The 17218-nt window shown below is 52.2% G+C and overlaps 8 protein-coding genes across 8 annotated transcripts; 4 read left to right on the top strand and 4 right to left on the bottom strand.

Moving 5' to 3' along the window:
* Positions 1–951: 951 nt before the first annotated feature.
* ACET3X_008174 (uncharacterized protein) lies at positions 952–2284 on the bottom strand. The gene is made up of 3 exons (XM_069454319.1): positions 1683–2284; positions 1538–1604; positions 952–1485 (listed from the first exon to the last, which is right to left on the bottom strand). The coding sequence occupies exons 1-3, from the start codon at positions 2224–2226 to the stop codon at positions 1155–1157; spliced, it is 942 nt and encodes a 313-aa protein (XP_069303776.1). The 5' UTR covers positions 2227–2284; the 3' UTR covers positions 952–1154.
* Positions 2285–2421: 137 nt separating this feature from the next.
* Positions 2422–4749, bottom strand: ACET3X_008173 (uncharacterized protein; the record flags this gene model as incomplete). The annotated part of the gene is made up of 2 exons (XM_069454316.1): positions 4434–4749; positions 2422–4362 (listed from the first exon to the last, which is right to left on the bottom strand). Exons 1-2 carry the CDS (start codon positions 4638–4640, stop codon positions 2422–2424), a joined length of 2148 nt encoding a protein of 715 aa, XP_069303775.1. The 5' UTR covers positions 4641–4749.
* Positions 4750–5022: 273 nt separating this feature from the next.
* Positions 5023–6921, top strand: ACET3X_008172 (uncharacterized protein). Its single transcript, XM_069454315.1, has 2 exons — positions 5023–5338; positions 5387–6921. Exons 1-2 carry the CDS (start codon positions 5233–5235, stop codon positions 6871–6873), a joined length of 1593 nt encoding a protein of 530 aa, XP_069303774.1. The 5' UTR covers positions 5023–5232; the 3' UTR covers positions 6874–6921.
* A 2697-nt stretch (positions 6922–9618) lies between these two features.
* ACET3X_008171 (uncharacterized protein) lies at positions 9619–11690 on the top strand (the record flags this gene model as incomplete). Its single annotated transcript, XM_069454314.1, has 5 exons — positions 9619–9638; positions 9689–9717; positions 9764–9952; positions 10013–10875; positions 10941–11690. 5 exons carry the CDS (start codon positions 9619–9621, stop codon positions 11688–11690), a joined length of 1851 nt encoding a protein of 616 aa, XP_069303773.1.
* A 70-nt stretch (positions 11691–11760) lies between these two features.
* ACET3X_008170 (uncharacterized protein) lies at positions 11761–12778 on the bottom strand (the record flags this gene model as incomplete). The annotated part of the gene is made up of 2 exons (XM_069454313.1): positions 11761–12021; positions 12071–12778. 2 exons carry the CDS (start codon positions 12776–12778, stop codon positions 11761–11763), a joined length of 969 nt encoding a protein of 322 aa, XP_069303772.1.
* Positions 12779–13314: 536 nt separating this feature from the next.
* On the top strand, positions 13315–15025 carry ACET3X_008169 (uncharacterized protein; the record flags this gene model as incomplete). Its single annotated transcript, XM_069454312.1, has 3 exons — positions 13315–13365; positions 13425–13713; positions 13770–15025. 3 exons carry the CDS (start codon positions 13315–13317, stop codon positions 15023–15025), a joined length of 1596 nt encoding a protein of 531 aa, XP_069303771.1.
* Positions 15026–15633: 608 nt separating this feature from the next.
* ACET3X_008168 (uncharacterized protein) lies at positions 15634–16355 on the top strand (the record flags this gene model as incomplete). The annotated part of the gene is made up of 2 exons (XM_069454311.1): positions 15634–16062; positions 16122–16355. 2 exons carry the CDS (start codon positions 15634–15636, stop codon positions 16353–16355), a joined length of 663 nt encoding a protein of 220 aa, XP_069303770.1.
* Positions 16356–16469: 114 nt separating this feature from the next.
* Positions 16470–16949, bottom strand: ACET3X_008167 (uncharacterized protein; the record flags this gene model as incomplete). Its single annotated transcript, XM_069454310.1, has 1 exon — positions 16470–16949. One exon carries the CDS (start codon positions 16947–16949, stop codon positions 16470–16472), a length of 480 nt encoding a protein of 159 aa, XP_069303769.1.
* Between the last annotated feature and the right edge of the window lie 269 nt (positions 16950–17218).

The raw sequence follows: 17218 nt of genomic DNA, 5'->3' as shown, positions 1-17218 counted from the left end.
TTCGGTATGCGTCATTTTTTCGCTTCGCACCCGCTGGGGTGCATAGCAAAACGCGGGGGTGGGCCCAGAGAGCTTGGCAAACGGGCGTGGAGCAACTGACTGACGTTTGAATCGGTTGCTGCACATTGGTTGAGACGGTCATGGCGGGTCGAGCACGCTGTTCGCGCGTGCGGCTGAGGTGTTGGGAATAGGAAGTCTGCGGCATAAACTTCTACGTTGGGTGCTGCAAGCTCGGACTCCAGTGCCCGTGTCCTGCGGGGTTGCTATATCGAGTGCTGCGGCTGGATGGCACATAGGCAATGATCCGACACATCTACCGCGACTTTCTAGAAAGATGTCAATGCCGAAAGAAGCTTACCGAAAACCATGCGGCTTTTGACATGTTTGATGCCCATGTGGACACACAGATCCCACGGCATGACGTAGGCGCAAACCAAGAGAATGGCAACGACGGCATAGTCTGAGGCCTGGAGTCTTCTGTTCAGATAAATCACTAGGCTTTGGTAGTTTGAGAGCCATAATCTCCGAGTGTGCATGCACAGACTGACATGTCGAGAGTCAGATATGAGATTGAGATTCGGCTTGTACCTAGGTAGCCTCCACTAGGTGTACCCAGGAGAAGGACTGCTCTGTTCCCGTGTAACGCCGATCCGATGACCACAGCTTTTTCCGTTGCCCTGCTAGCAAAGAGCAGGCCAAGATCTGAGCATGCAGAATATTATTGATAACTCCACTCAAGAGGTAGTCAAGAATCTTGGAGATGAAGGAGACGCAAGACGGCGGGGCAGATTCGTAATTCGCCCTACTTGTCGCGGTCGTTCGATGCGAGACACAGGATGAGATCGGCGGCGATTTCGGGGTTATTTGATACCAAGAATTGGGCCTTGGTACTATCAGTGACTTGTTGTGTATCTTTACGATGGACGTGCAGCGGTAGTAGAGCGAGCGTATCTTGTGCATTATATTAACATTAGGTATTGCTGTAGAAGTCTATTCGTAATGAGGAAAACCATTCGTATCGAGACCAATTGTTGATCCAGGAATCGAGAGCATGAAACGCTACTTAGCTGCAACCGCAATACATAGCTTGTCATGCCTCGCATTATCTCATCGAAACCTGCCAGACACAACAACTTCTCCAGGAAGTCAAGAAATTACTCGCTTTTGGAGTGTTTGATAGGGTTACCCTGCTCATCCACAAGCCCCTTCGCCCGCATAACCTTGAGGGCATCATGGATAGGGTCCAGCGATGGTTCTGGTGCTCTGTGGGAGCCAAAGTAGGTGTCGGCCCAGGTAAAGTACTGCCCGTAGTTGACCGTGAAGTACATGTGGTGCAATGTGTGGTGGGCGGGGCTGTTGATGAACTTCTCCGTCCAGTGGCCTGTGATCATGTCGCCATCATGAATGAAGATGGTCCAGATCTGGACACCAACAAAGAGGACCAAGTATAGGTACCTCTGCATTGGACAGATGAAAACAAAAATGCTTCTAGGTCTTAGAAATGGCTTCTTGAGAATGCAGGTGACGGACTACTTACTGGTATGGCAACGATTGTACAAATCCATCAAGCGGGTGAAAGGCTAGCGCAGCCCATGGTGTGGGCACTATTGTTGTTAGCATCGCTGTCTATGTATGCGAGAAGGCGACAAGACGGTAGGAACATCGCGAAGAAAGAAACTTACCAATCCATTTGTGGTGTGGCTTGTGAATGTACTTGTACACGCTAGGGTGATGTTCCAGGCGGTGAATCCAGTAGATGGCAAAATCATTGAAAGCCATGTAAAGTGTGGCTGAAATCAGCAACCAGGGCCAGCCATAGTCGCTGGTGTTGGAGTAGAGCAAGCTTTTGCCACGAACCTCGGCCAGGAAGATAGGCAGCGTCAACAGGTTGATGAACGGGACGGCCGAGAGCGATGACTTGATCTCTTGACGGACTTGGTTCTTCAGAAAGCGCGGGTGGTACTCGAGTCGTCGATCAAATACAAAATAATATGACAGGGAACTGAAAAATAGGTATAGAGAAGTCGCGCCGAGCTGGGTGATGACGAGTATCGATACAATCTGACGATAGATGTTGTCGCGTGGCCATTGGGACGCGGGCGCGTTGTTAGCGGCCGAAAACTCAGAGTAGGAGGAGTTGCCTAAGCTGAGGTCGGAAGCAGGCAATGCCCATGCGTAGGCTTTGTCCAAAACAAGAGGATTGAGAAACTCCAGGGCGACATCCATTGTAGACTGCTATGCAACGGCGGGCGTGAAAATTAGGTTGAACAGTGAAGGCGGCGGGAATAACTGTCGCACAAGTTGCCATTGAGGCCCGGATAGACTCGGTACCCGTGTTCCTTGGCTTGGCAGGGGTAAATTTGTTAAAAGTGGGGTGCTGCGCCTCATAAGATTGATCATAATTTAGATTCTAGAAACAAATCACCCCCAGACATCCGCCTTCCATTTGCCGCGCTTCTTCAACCCGTCGACCCATGCCTTGACATCTGCCTCAACCAAGCCTTTCTTCTCCATGATGGCGTCCTCGAGCTTCGTGTCTACCTCTCGCGCCATGCTCGCCTTGCCACAGGTGTACATGTTCGCCCCCGCCTCCAACATCTCCAGCACCTTGCCAGCCTGCTCCGCAACCCTATCCTGCACATATGTTTTGGGTTGCCCCTGCATTCGTGAAAACGCAGTGACGATCTCTAGCTTCTCGCCTAGTTGTTCCTGCATCTTTACCAACTCGTCCTGGTAAATGTAGTCATTCTGGTTGCGACAGCCGAAGAACAACAACATCTTGCCGATGGGCTTACCGATCGCATGCAGTTTCGCGCGTTCTTGGAGGAACGCACGAAACGGTGCGAATCCAGTACCTGCGCTGATCAAGATCAACTGAGTCGATGATGTGATGGGAAGTTTGAACTTCGACTTCCTAACGTGCGCGAGGATCATTTGACCCTGAAGGTCTCCACTCTCGACCGGACGATGGTAGACAGGAACCGGTGTGTTCGCAGCCGACTGGAGGTTGGACGTTGACAACAGGTAATTGGATGTCAGCCCATGGATGATGGCTGTTGACTGGTCTTCAGTCGTGATGGTCTTGTTCACGACCAGTGCAGTGATGGCGATGCGCCGTGGTGATACAACAGAGCTGGAAGAGATGGAATAGTATCGTGGCTGCAGTGGTAGCAAGTTCTCTAGAACAAAGGCGAGCGGTATCGAGCTCCACGCATCCCGGGGGCTGGCGAGTTTGAGTAACCTAGCGAAAGTGATGTGTGTAGAAGCTGTGAAGCGTTCGTAACGCTCGCGGTCCTGAGCGATATCGAGAAGCTTCGACTTGGCTACAGGCGAGGGCGCAAACTGAGCGATTTCAAGCACTGCCTTCCGGGCCATGGGAGCACAGATTTCCAGATGATTCCGAAAAACGGTCTCGAGCGTTGACGGAGATGGTACCTTTGGCTTGTTGGCATTGGCCTTGGGTGTGACAGTAAGGCGGTCTTGCCTGCGGTCTTGCAAGCCTAGGACGTCTAGTAGTCGATCGACTTCCTCTTCAGGATTGACTGGCCAAACGCCGATGTGGTCCCCAGTCTTGTACACGATGTCGGTGTTTCCAAGATCTACCTCCAGGTGTACGCAGTTGCGATCACTCGATGTGAACAACTCACGAGCGTGCTTGATGGTCAAGGGGACAATGTCTGAGTTGGTAGCAGACCGCTGGTGGTGTACCGACGTGACGGAATACTCTTCGGAGCCATGGCTTGCGGCGGTGATATCAACTTCGATGTTTGGCTCGTAAGTGATAGCCTTTGCCTGGAAGCCCATCTGTGAAAGCAGAGCGAAGACGTCGTCCTTCCATGCCTGGTAGTCTTCCTCTGTTCCTCCGTCGGCATCGTCGGCCCTCTGGCGTGGGATAAGCGCAGTAGCGCCAGCAGCGTCGAGGGCATCCGCAACAACATCAAGGACCCTGTTGTAGTACTTGTAGTTGCTATTGCCGAGGCCGAAAGCCAAGTATCGCAAACTCTCGAGCCGAATCTTATTCTCGCCAACCCGCTTGATCCAATCCCAAAGACCAGCAGTGTTGTCGCTAGGATCGCCTTCGCCATATGTGCTCACGATGAAAACGGCGAAGTGCTTCTGCTGGATGTTGGCAATGCTCTCTGCATCATAATCGGATAGGTCTGCCACTAGAGCGTTTACGCCAAAGCGTGCGGCGCACTCTCGACCTAGGTTTTCGGCAAGTCGCTCCGATGTGCCAGACTGTGACCCCCAAAATATGACGCAATGGTAGCCGCCCTCATCAAGGCGTTGGCATACGTCGCGGGTTGTGGCCGTCTTTCCGTCCGAAAAGCCTTCTGCGACTTGTGGCCTCTCGAAGTATATCTGGAGTGACGGTAGAGTCAGTCACGCTGCTCGACCAAGGATGTAAGTTGGTGAAGAAGCAATTTTCTTACATGGTAATTTGGATCCGGCTTATCCCAAATGCGACCACGAGCGAGATAGCCAAGTGATGTAAGAAGAAAGAGAAGTGCAGCTATGCCGTCTGCTGTAGTCGATGGCTTCAAACTGTTGAATACGGGTGCCGTGCTCAGCGCTTGCAAAAGAGGATTGAGTTGTGATCTCAGATCTGACATATCGACTGGGAGACTGAACGATTCCATGACAGCGGGGGGATACAAATTGGCCGCGGAAGGTTCGACGGATTGAGCGAACAATATATCCACGAAGAAGAGTATGGTTGATCCTCAGTCAGCTTGTAGCAGGTGGGCCATTCGAGACGAATACGCGAGTATCTGCATCGGCTGGACGTTGGCGACGGACATGACTGCTAGACTTGTCATGTTGGTGTAGCCCGACAACGCAGTGTGGAAGCACTTCGAATTCCTGTGGAGTTGCTCAAGACTTTCGGGTATAATCGTAGTAGACCAACGTCGGGTTGATCATGAGGCGAGTAAACCACGGCACCCCCGCGTTACCCCACAGTTCAGTAATCGTTGGCGTCCACGAGTGGTTCCCCAGTTTAGCTCTGCAGGCGCGGAAATGCTGCTCGTAGCAATACATGCCGGAATAGGCCATCATTCTCCGAAGTATGCCTTTCTGAGCTCCTGGGACCCATCGTCATCCAATCTGGCGGCTGCATCAACGGGCATTGAGGTGTCGCAGCCAAACACTTAAGTAAACCTCAGAGCGCACTCTCACGAATTGCTAACAAGACCATATTCAACTTTCCTGTCGTGTTGACCACGTTCCATCATGTCGACCGCAGCATTTTCAATTCCATATGCAGCTGCGTTAGGCGCATGCGCTTTTCTCTACTTTGTCGTATATCCAATAATCCAATACTTCCGCGATGTTGACGGTATGTTGATCTTCATGGATGACAAGGAAGCTCCAACTAATGACTCAGGTCTTCGACGCTATCCGAACATGCATCCGCTCTCGGGTATCTCTTCGATACCGTTCATGGTACTTGCACATGGAGGAGCACGGTCCACATACCTTGAGAAGTTACACCGAAAGCATCCAGTCATCCGTGTTGGCCCCAAGTTCCTGTCATATGGCGACCTCCGGGCTGTAAAAGACATCTATGGCCACAACACTCCTTGCACCAAGGATGGATCTTACGTGGTCACTGCAGGCTCTCATTACCACCTTGCCGATGTGATTGACAAGCACGATCATGCCCGCAAGAGGAAGTTGATGAGCTCCGCGTATGCGATCAAGAACCTGGAGGGCTGGGAGCACAAGGTAGCTGACAAGACGCAAAAGCTATTAAAGCACTTTGACGAGTGCTGCACCGCGCCACTAGCACCTGGACAGCTTCCGAAGCCTGAGGACGTGAACCTTGACTATCGAAAGTGGACCAATTTTTTCACACTGGACGCCATTGCCGACATTGGACTCTCCGACAAGCTTGGATTCCTTGACCGAGGTCACGACAGGATTACTGGGCGTAGAACAGATGGCTCAACGTACGAATGCGATTTCAGGCCAGCGCTGTACAACACAGCTCGGAAACAGTCGTTGTTAATTTGGCCATATGACTGGTATCCGCTCATCAACAAATTCTCCAACGTCATTCCCTTCTACAAGCGCATGAGCGACTATGCAAACGAATGGGAGGGCATACCAGTTCAACTTGCCCACAAGCGTCTTGAGCGATATAGGGCAGGAGAGAAGCTTGACGACTTCTTCCAGACGCTAATGGAAGACAAGAACGGCCAACCGAACAACCTGGAGTGGGGCGAGATTATCGCGGAAGTGAGCATCATGATGAACGCCGGATCGGCGACGACAGCGATTGCGATGGCCAACGTCATGTATCAGCTGATCAAGCACCCGGAAATCAAGAAGAAGTTGGTACAAGAAATCGACTCGGCCTTGGAAGACGACGAAGAGGAAGGCGATGGAGTCATTGCCTATGACAGGGTGAAGCATCTGCCATATCTTCGTGCGTGTCTGGATGAGTCGCTCCGCCTGTTCCCGCCGACCCCTCATGGGCTACCACGACAAACGCCAGCAGAAGGCACAAACATCCTCGGTGACTACATTCCAGGTGGCGTCTCCGTCGCGATGTCTGCGTATGTTGCGCATCGACAGGAGTCCATGTTCCCACAAGCCGACAAGTTCATTCCTGAACGCTGGTTGGGCGAAGAGGGCAAGGCGTTGCAGCCCTACTTTCTGGCTTTCTCGGCAGGCGCAAGAGGCTGCATTGGACGCAACATCTCATACCTTGAGCAAACTGTGGTGCTCGCAAGCGTGTTGCGACGTTACGATTTTGCGCTGAGCAGTCCAAACTGGGAGCTGCAACGGCTGGAGACGATGAACTGGATTCTGGGGGAGATGCCAGTGAAGATCTGGCGGCGAGAGCGAAAATTGGCACAGCAGGAGTAGGGAGAAGTTTTGTTTGTTGCATAGCAGAGGTGTTTGGGTGTTGCATAGATTTGCGAATGTAGCTCGGAATGATAGATGTGAAAGGTTCGCGTCGTTTAGAAGAAGCTCATTTTCCGTGTTGTATCCTGTAAAGTATCCTGCATGTGTGCGCTATGCTGCGGGTTGACGACCTACTAACGAGACGGACAACTGAAGCCTTGAGGGTGCGATGTGGCGTAGAGTAGAGAAGACACTACCTAGGTATGGAAGATTGGTGTTTCTTCATTGTGGTGAGGGGCCGGGTTCCTTGGCTCCCGAGCATAGCGCCTCAGCTCATCGATTGGCCCCCCACATACTTTGATTTCTCCGCTTCGTTGCATGTTGTACATAAACGGCCCTATCCTGGTCTTCGCATTAAGGTTCATCACATTGCTTGATCGAAACTTTCGCGTATGTCCCAGCCTGTACCAAACCAGCCACCATCAGCAACTCCAGTACCGGTGGCTGAATCATCGCCAGCCCCACCTCGTCCTGCGCGGTCAAAGAATGGTTGCAACGCGTGCAGGTACGCGGGAATCCCTTGTTGCTCCCCACCAACACTCATCAGCCTAGGAGGCGGAAAGTGCGATGTAACGAGCAGAGGCCGCGCTGCGGTCACTGTGAAAGACTGAACCTCGACTGTAAGCTCAAGCCTCAATGTACGCAATGCATGTAAGAAATGCACTGACATCGCATTGCCAACACTCCAGGTACATGGCATCGCAGCAGCACTTCCAAGCCATCCCAGTCGTTCGTCACGGGACAGGGTCAGCACCAGCCATTGTTTTCAGGCCCACTACCATTCGATGGATATGGATTCGGTTTGGATCTTTCTGGACCCTTGAGTTTGGGCGCCTGGGATGAAGCCATGTTGTTGAGTCCCAGCTCGTGGCCGACCGACGCCGGCTCCTTCGCGACTGTGAATATGCATGCCGGCTCTGTTCCGCAATCTATCCACCATGTCCCACACAGTCAGAGACCTGCAAGTCAGATCCCGGGAGTCGCTACGACTGCAAGTAATGGAGCGCGTGAACTGCCAGAGCGCAGACCAAACCTACCTGATCCAGCTTCGACTTCACCATTCTCAACCGAGGATGCGCCGAACGGACCAAACGAAGACTACCTCTTGCATACATTTCTCCAAATGCTCATGCCGCCTATCCTTACGCCTGTGGAAATTGGCCCAAAATGGGCATCTACCCGGGCCTTCTTTGCCACTTTGGCCGCAGAGTCACCTATCGTCAAAAGTGCCATCGTAGCATTCGCCGCGATGCAGATGCAGCGTAGCGGGCAAGGCAACGACGTGGCCAAGGCAGATTGGAGGCCTTTGTACGACATTGCAACTAGACAGGTGTCAAGCCGCCTAGCAAAGACGCGAGTAGTCGAAGATAGCAATCTTCGACACATGCTTGCTGCCCTTTTCTTGCTTACCTATACCGACTTACTTACGGAAATGTTGCCACGGGCTCATGCCAACTTACGGGAAGCATATATGCTTATAAAAGGCGCAGATAAGATAAAGTTCTCTGTTCCAGAACGCCGACTTATCTCTTGGCTGCGTCTTCTCGATGCACGCGCTATCTCGACGGCAGGGGGTGAGGGACTCTTTTTGGCGGATACAGATGAGACCATCTTTGATGCATCGCCTGCTGCCAATCCTGGATCAGAGCCGGGTACGCCAGACACTGAGATTGAGGAAATTTTGTTTGATGTGTTATATCATCCCGGAATCATTTTCTATCAGAAGGTGCAATCCTTCGCAGGCCGCATCACACGCATTGACCCCTGGCATCGTACACGCGGCACTGTTCAGGATGAGACAGAAGTGATGGCTATCGCAGCACAAATCTCCAGGGACTTGCATGCACTTTACGGTCAGCGACCGGCATTGATGGATCATGCAGTCGCAGGAAATCTCACGGAGAAACATCTAGCCAAGAACTTAGCAGGTGCCCTCACGCGAAGCTTTCGCACATATCTCGCCAACTATCACGCCTCGTTCATACACTTACATCGCGTCGCGCATGTGCAGTACCCTAAGACTAAGGACGTCATAAGCGCTATCGCAAATATAAAGCGTTTAACACATCTAATGGCACAGACAGATGAGTCGCTACCTGTTAACGTCTTATGGCCTTTGCTCATGTGGGGCTGCGAAGAGGATGATAGTGAAGAGAGAGGATGGATCATTGAGGCAATTCGCGGTCTCGAGAGCATTGCTACCAATGCCAAAGCTACCGCGGATCTTCTTGAAGAAGTACAAAGAAGGCAAGATGAAGGCAAGAGAAGGGTTGATGTGCGTCTTGTCAGCCAGGAGTATTTTGCATCGTCGAATCACTTTGCCATCGTATAATGGATTCATTTCGACACCGATACGCATTGCAATTTCACCAAGCAGATGCCGCTCTGTTTTTCGACCTCGGGCGAAAGTGGCAAGGCGGAGAGCCTTGCCATTAACAGGTCAGTGCAGGTAGCAGTTGTCATCTCTTGCACCGGCCTAGACCAATTAAATCGTAGAGACGCCTCGGAGCATCGCTCCAATCGGAAAGATCTCCGCAAGCTTCGATTCGCCTTGCTCTAAATTGAAACCACGCGTGCCAGACTTGGAACACTGCATACGAAACGGGCGGGGTAAGTAGCCCGAATGAAAACTAACAACATGGGCTCGGTTTCCCGGCTCAACGTGGCAACCCCATCATTCACCATCCTTGGGATCCGGGCTTTACGATGAGGCAGAGAAGCGGATGGTCAGTCAAACCCGCCCACGGAGTTCCAACGCGCGCTAACTACTGAACAGCAAAGCTTGCCGTGAGCGTCATATCAAATGTACGCCCTCTCACTACCCAATGGGATTCAAACGCTCAACATACAGGTGTGAAGTTGCGCGACTCGGAAAAATGCAAATATTGCACTGAGCGCAAGAAGCCATGCGTTCGTGGCAATGCGTTTCGCTTCCGTCCCGTCACAGCAGTCAAGTTCAATGCCGGTGAAGACATAGGTTCCGCCGAGCAGTCGCTCGAGTTCCGCGTGGGCCAGCAATGGGTGGACATCCCAACTTCATGTGCGTATGCGTATGCGCCAGGTCCTATTCAACAACAGTGGCTGATAGATAGTGGCGTAGTGCACTTTGTTGAACCCAACAAGGACAGCAGTGACGAAGAAGAGTATGAAGCTGTGCCAGAAGGCGAAGTGAATTCCGAAAGCACGCCCAACCGGCTTGATGTTACCTCGCGAGTCCGGCGATCAGACCAAAGTTTGAACAGAGATTCCAGCGAGCGCCAACTGGCGTCATCATATCGTGACGAAGACCCATTTGCAACCGTTCCCATCCCAGGATTCGACGATGCTAGCGATCTGCCGTCCATCCACGACGTTCTCAATACTCACGTCCCGCCATCCCTACTTGATGTCAGTAGTGCTGGGAGTAATAACGCATCGCAAAATATTAGAGCTGTCTCTTCGATAAACCACCTAGCGAACACAGGCCACTGGCACGCGAGTCCCGGATCACTACAGCGTCTGTCGCAGTCTCCAAGTCTGCCAAAGAAAAGCCCTTTCGGATCGATCAACAACAACCAATCTCCTTACAATTCCACAGCGTTCAGTCCTTCGGCGGCACCAACACTCGGGTGGCCTGTGAACAACGCACACGAAGCACGTCTTTTCCATCATTATGTCTTCTTCTGTACTTCATGGATCGACGTATGCGATTCACGACGACATTTCGCTGTCGAGGTACCGAAACGCGCAGCCCACTTTCCCGTGATTCTAAATGGTATACTGGGTGTCGCCGCAAGGCACTGCTGGTTGATGGGTAAAACCGCAGATGATGTATCGCAGGCCTACATAGATCAGTGCTTACAGGCGTTGATTGTGGCGCTCGAGGACCCGCTGGCACATTGGGACGAGAACTTTCTTATTGCCGTGATCCTGCTTCGCCTCCACGAGGAGATGGGCGATGCCGATGAACACTGCCACCATCTGGTACGTTCCCTTTTCTTTTGGCCAAAACATTCGTTTACCGTTGCTGACCGATGCTTGATCTTCAGGGTACTGCCCGCATACTAAACAGTATCTCGTCATTCGCCGCAGACGGTGGCCTCCGCGAATCTGCATCCTGGGTGTCTCTTCGCCAACACATCTACGTCTCTCTTACGACCCAACAGCCCCTCAACCTCAGCCTCGACAACTACCGCCACTCCGCCGTGTTCAGCGAGTTCGACGACGAAAGCTGGGCGAACCGCATTATATTCCTCTTCGCTGTTGTCCTGCAAACAGTATTTGGAGGGAGCAACAACGGCAGCGAAAACGTTAGTCGCGAAAAGTGGAAAGACTTGAATGACGAGGTAGACGAATGGGAGCGGTCAAAACCCTGGACGTTCTCCGCTTTCCATGTCGAGCCTGACGCGGGTGATCGGTTTGAAGGGACTTGGCCTGAACAGCTCTGCCCGTCAGGCGTTGTAGCAGTCGGCTTGCAGTACTACCACCTTTGCAAGATACTGCTGACTATATACTCGCCCAATGCGTCCTTGGTGGGGCTCGCTGGTGTCCGTGCTAGGAAGTCTACCGACGCGGCTATTCGCAAGCACATACGGATAACGATAGGATACGGCGTGAGTAATAGTCACTGTGGAAATGCCATGTTTCAGGGTAGTCACATCCTGAGTGCGTGTGGAGCCTACATCATCGACCCGAGGGAGCAGCAGGCTTGTGTGGAGTATCTGGAACAGTTGCAGAAACATATAGGGTGGAGGACGGATGGCGTGTTGAGAGATCTGAGAGAGCAATGGACAATCTGATGGGATCCTGTCACGCGACAGATATTCATGGCCAAGAAGCATTTCAATATTTCAATCGCGAAGCATCACTTTACAATGATGCTTCTAGCTCATCGAGACCTGAGACTTGGTTCACAACCCATTTCCTCTTCTCCTCATCTGTGTATCGCGGATAAGGCCTTCGACAGTCGGCGCTGGTCTCTGGGTATCCTCTCTTGTGCGCAACGACATACTTAGTGCCGTTGATACCACCCTTTCCGAAACCCCATTCGGTGACCGAGAGTTTGATCTGGAGGGCTGACGCTTCGTCGTGTTTACCTGATTGGTATAGGTCGAACATGTGTAGACAAGACTGGTCTGTTAGTTTTCGATCGCACCGCACTGTGGCGCATAAAACATACCTTTGGGTACAGGTTTGCGACACCAGTAATGGTGCCAACTCCACCGACGCTCAAAGCCGGTACGAGCCAGTCGCTTTGGCCCGCAAGAGCAACAAACTCTGACTTGTCAAACGCCGCGCTGATCCTTGCAACCTTTGCGATTCCTCCGCACGTGAGCTTGACGGCTACGATGTTCTTGTGCTTGCCGAGGATGTCTAGCATCTCCGAGTTGATGTCGAGACCGGCTACGACATTCGGGAAGTTGTACAAAACAATGGGGATAGGTGATGCGTCTGCCAGTTCCTGAAAATAGGCAACGATTGCGTCCTGGTTCATGGAAAAGTGGAAGTAGGATGGCACCAGGGCCAGGTAATACGATGCGCCTGCCTCCTTTGCCTCGATGGTTTGTTGTATGGCGTCGCGTGTGCAGCCTGCTACACCTCCAATCGTGATGGGAAGGTTTTCGCGGCCCAGGCGTTGTGCGGTTTTGCGGGCTTTTTGGACGAGCTGGGTCTTCTCAGCGGATGATAATGTTGCTGCCTCGCCATTTGTTCCGGCGATGACGATGCCGTGAAGGCCGTTCGAGATCAAGAACCCGAAGTGCTCCTCTTGGACATCCCAGTCAATTTCTTGGTTGGAGTCATTCTTGAACCACGTCAAAGAGGGGACATGAATTCCTGGTGGGAAGGAGTATGTTGTGGTACCGTTTGTGCCGTTGGCGGAAGGCATTTTGCAAGGATCTCAGGATGGAAGCAAGTAGAGGGGACAACGGAGTGTAGAAGATACGTCCAAACCAGAGCGAGGCCGCCGCATTTTGGCATCCATGACTGCACGACGCGTTCCGGTACTATGTTGAAGCATGCGAGAACACGCGCCTCGGCGTGGAGACGTGTGGATGTTGCATCGGCTGTTGAGGCACGCGATTCGCTGTCGGCTGCGACCGCGAGGGTGACGTCTGTTTCCCGAACACACTTCGCCAGCCTCGCCTGTCGGCTGCACTAGTCCCACGAGTTTCCTGTTCACGCCACCGAACCCACGCAACGAGAATACGCCATCTCTGGGGACTCGGCCTGGGGAAGCCTGATGCTCGGATGTGGCAACCTAGTCGTCCGCCCCCGACGGCTTGGGTGTTTTGTGGGGAAGCGAGTTTGCTTAAGAAGAACGTGGGAACCCCAGGTTTGAGATCGGCATCTTTAAAACTGCCGGACGCGCAGCTTCAACACTCGTCCTGTAGATTGGCCTTCGTCTCTTAGTTCAGAGTCATCATGGGTGGTTTTGCTCGCGCCCCCGAAGACCGGCCAACCCCCTCGGAAGTTGTATGTTCTGATCTCTCCGACAAGATCGCGATCTGGTGACATATTAATACGGCTCACAGTACAACTGGAGGGTCTACATGGCCGCACTTGTGATATCAATGGGTGTTTTGGCCTATGGTTACGACTCTGCCTTCATTGGCACCACCATCGCCCAGAAGTCCTTCCAACGAGACTTCGGCATCAACGCGTCGAACAAAAACGAAATAACCAGCAACATCACCTCCATCTATTCAGCTGGAGGGCTGGTGGGCGCACTGTTGATGTACCCGTTCCTCGAGCTCCTTGGTCGCCGTGCTACGGTCATCATCTCAGACGCCATCTTCATCGTTGGCGCAATCATGTGTACTGGTGAGCTACGATCCTCTATGCCGTGTATGCAATGCCATACTGACTGTTTCATGCAGTTCCTGAAGACCAGTTGGGCCTTGTTCTCGCTGGACGCTTCTTCACCGGCATGGGCGTCGGAGGCATCGCCGCCGTATCCCCCATCTACATTGCCGAAATCTCACCTCCCGCTATTCGTGGACGCCTTACCGGCTTCTTTGAGTCCTTCTACCAGACCGGTGCCGTCATCGGATTCTGGATCAACTACGGCATTGTACACAACATGGACAGTTCAAAATCTACTGCTTGGAGAATCCCTATGGCTGTTCAGCTGATTCCAGCTGGGCTCCTGGCTCTCATGATACCAGTCCTCAAGGAGTCTCCTACGTGGCTGCTGAAACGTGGTCGCGAAGCCGAGGCCCTGAAATCATACAGCTTTTTCCGCAACCTGCCGGAGGACCACCCGTACATTGCTCAAGATATACAGTACGTGCGAAACGAGATTGCAAAAGAACGTGCTGCGCTCCTCCATGGCCAGAAGCATGCTAGCTTTCTTACGACCATCAAAGCCGCGGCACGCGAAGGAGCTATGCCAGGCATGCGAAACAGGTTCCTCTTGGTATTCCTCATGTTCATGTGGCAAGCTTGGAGCGGAGCAGCCGCAATTAATTACTATTCTCCAACCATCTTTACCTCGATCGGATTGTCTGATGTCACGCTCTGGACAGGTATTTATGGAATCATCAAGGCCGGAGGCTCCATCATCTTCTTCACCTGGTTCATCGACATGTTCGGACGCAAGTGGCCTTGGATCGTTTCTTCGCTTATCTGTGCTTTCTGCCAGTACTACCTCGCAGTGTACATTGCACTTGGGAAGCCGACCGTGGGTCAGCCCATGTCCGAATCGACAGTAGCTGGTGGCAAGGCCGCAACCGCCATGATCATGATCTTCGGCGCGGCCTGGTCATTTGGTGCAAACGGTCTCCCCTGGATCATTTCGTCTGAAATCTTCCCTGCGTCGATGCGATCCATATCCGGACCATGGGCGGCAGCATCTGTCTGGATATGGACTTTGATTGCGACCAAATCGCTGCCCTCCATGTATACTTCCATGGAGTGGGGTGTTTACGTCTTCTTCGCAACGTGTCTTATCTGTGCTAGCATTTACGCCTTTTTCTTCATCCACGATACGAAAGGATTGCGAATGGACCAGATGGACCAACTGTTCGGTTTCGAGAAGCGCGAAGAGTTTATTGTACAGGCGGATGGGAAGAATGCCGACTATGAAACCGAGCACCACGAGAAAGCACCCGTGCAGCGGACCGAAGCTGTATAGCTTGAGCCAGGGAAACATGTGGTAATAGCCATCTCATTTAGCAGCGAGTCTTTCCTTAAAATATCTGAGTTGTTGTTTTAGTTCCTGACAAGTGAGAGCGAGACTACCTTCACACAAATGCACTTTGACACGACTTTACAAGCTTGCACTTTGACACTATTTCATGCCACGTAAGAAGAATACACAGGTCTATCGAAACGACTAAAAATAATAACGGCTGCGTCTGCTTTTGCGACTCTGGCAATATACCATGTGCGTTGAGTTGTTTCGTGGGAACCGATACGCATAGGCTAAATCCTTTCTCACTTTCAAACAATCTGTCGGGGCCACTGCGTCCCAGGCTGAGCTATGTACTAACCGAACTCATCTGAAATCCCGAAAATAGCAATGCCATTTGTTCGTATGGCACTGCTTATGGGGGACCTGACTTTGCTGCCTTTCAGCCGCAACCGAAGAATTGCTCTCGATACGTAACGGTTGCGGCAAGAAATGGCGGTATGCGATGGAATGAGCAACCATGAACACAACAGTAGCAGTGACGCATAAGACAAACGACCTGCCTTCTTCATGTCACCATCTCCACTGATTCCGCTCGGCCTCAACGCACCATGTTGTCGCTCATCCTCGCGCTGCTCTGCACACTGTATGCGACATTCGTCGCAGCCATTCCACATGCAGTACCTCGTGCTGCAGCACCCGTTCTACCGCCAAAAGGCAAGGTCTCCTTGACTAGCTTCGACATTGATCTCGAAGGAAGTGGTTGCAGACCTGGTGATGCCAGCGTCATGCTTGCGTCGGACAACTCTGCTATGACCATCATCTTCGATAACTTCTCTGCCGCCGGCGGACCGAAAAACGGGGATGCGAGTACGCGCGCGTTCTGCAGGGTGAATATCGGCATGACGTCGCCTGGATGGGCATTCGATGTCAGTTCGGCTGATTTCCGTGGATACGTGTATATTGAGAAGGGTGTGGAAGCTAGTTTGGTCAGTCGGTGGAAATGGATCGATAAGAATGGGTTAGATCTGAGAGGCAAGGTATGCGGTTCCTACAGTTATGAGTGTTGCTTTGGAGGTTGTGCTAACGTGAACCACAGGGAAATATTCAGAAGAAGATAACAGGACCTTTCGAGGATGACTTCCTGTTGCACAAGGACGGCGAAATATCGGATACAGAGACATCGGTTTGCCAGAAGAAAGATGCGAGGATTCAGATTAGTATGTCGGCAACTGTGGATTCTGGACTGTCGAAGAAGAACGGGTACGTGCAAGGGAGCTCAGCGGATGCCGGATTTGGCGAAATACTGAATCTTTCATGGAAGAAGTGCTGATGTATGAGTTTAATGTTTGGGGGTATCAATTTATGGCCAAGAGAGAAAGTTGTCCACCTGTGCCGCTTCAGTAGTTGTTACTGCTTATGACAAGGCTAGACCAGCGTAACTAAATTACGCCTTGGTGTATGCGGGTAAGTCGTCGGACTGCGCCTTAGCCGCAGCCCTGGCCTTCCTCCTCTCCCTGCGGTCCATCTCCCTTGCGACTGCCTTTGCCAACTTCCTGCGCTCCTCGCGCTCCTTCTGCTTGATGACGTCGCCCTTGCCCTTGCCCGACCACACCTTCTTGAACTCCTTGCGGAACTTTTGGTTGAAGGTGAGGTACTTGTCGGCTTCCTCCTCGGCCTTGTTCTTCTTGTGTTCCTCCTCGTCATCGGTGTCGTAGAAGTCGGATTCTTCGTCGGCCTCGTCAGAGACAAGACGGTTGCTTTCTCCATTGGAGGACTCGAGGCCGACGGCGCGCTGGTTGCGCGCCTTATCCCATGTCTTGGTGCGGGAGTAGGCGACGCATCCGGTGATGCTGAGGACTGTGAGGAAGGGGAAGGAGAGGAAGAGCACCATTACGATGCCGAAAGCGACGAGGTCTTCATCCATGGTTGCGGTTTGAAAAAGTGTGTTTGGGTAGGTGTAGTGTTTGAGAGCTGGAGGTATGCAACGTGGAGATGGGAGGCATGTCTTAAGGGGAGGGTAGTTTGCCACCCGCCGCCCAGTGTGGCGCAGTTGTTCTAGAACGGTACGTCACTAGCGCGAGTCATGTAAAAAGCATGTGCTACGAACTTTGTGACACGGTTTCACTCTTTACATTCCAGACTTATGCCGTGGCAATTTTTAATACACTGGCAGCACGGAAATTTCAGTGTCTG

The sequence above is a fragment of the Alternaria dauci genome, chromosome 8 (assembly GCF_042100115.1).
Source record: "Alternaria dauci strain A2016 chromosome 8, whole genome shotgun sequence".
Taxonomy (NCBI): Eukaryota; Fungi; Ascomycota; class Dothideomycetes; order Pleosporales; family Pleosporaceae; genus Alternaria; species Alternaria dauci.
Note: the sequence above shows the minus strand (reverse complement) of the source record. Positions and strands in the feature narration are given on the sequence as shown.

Excerpts from the sequence above, each read along its gene's own strand:
- ACET3X_008174 (XM_069454319.1), bottom strand. The coding sequence starts at position 2,226 with ATGGATGTCGCCCTGGAGTTTCTCAATCCTCTTGTTTTGGACAAAGCC. Across the intron at positions 1,605-1,682 it reads GCCACACCACAAATGGATTG|TGCCCACACCATGGGCTGCG; the intron begins GTAAGTTTCTTT and ends TAACAACAATAG. Across the intron at positions 1,486-1,537 it reads GTACAATCGTTGCCATACCA|CATTTTTGTTTTCATCTGTC; the intron begins GTAAGTAGTCCG and ends AAGACCTAGAAG.
- ACET3X_008172 (XM_069454315.1), top strand. The coding sequence starts at position 5,233 with ATGTCGACCGCAGCATTTTCAATTCCATATGCAGCTGCGTTAGGCGCA. Across the intron at positions 5,339-5,386 it reads ATACTTCCGCGATGTTGACG|GTCTTCGACGCTATCCGAAC; the intron begins GTATGTTGATCT and ends CTAATGACTCAG.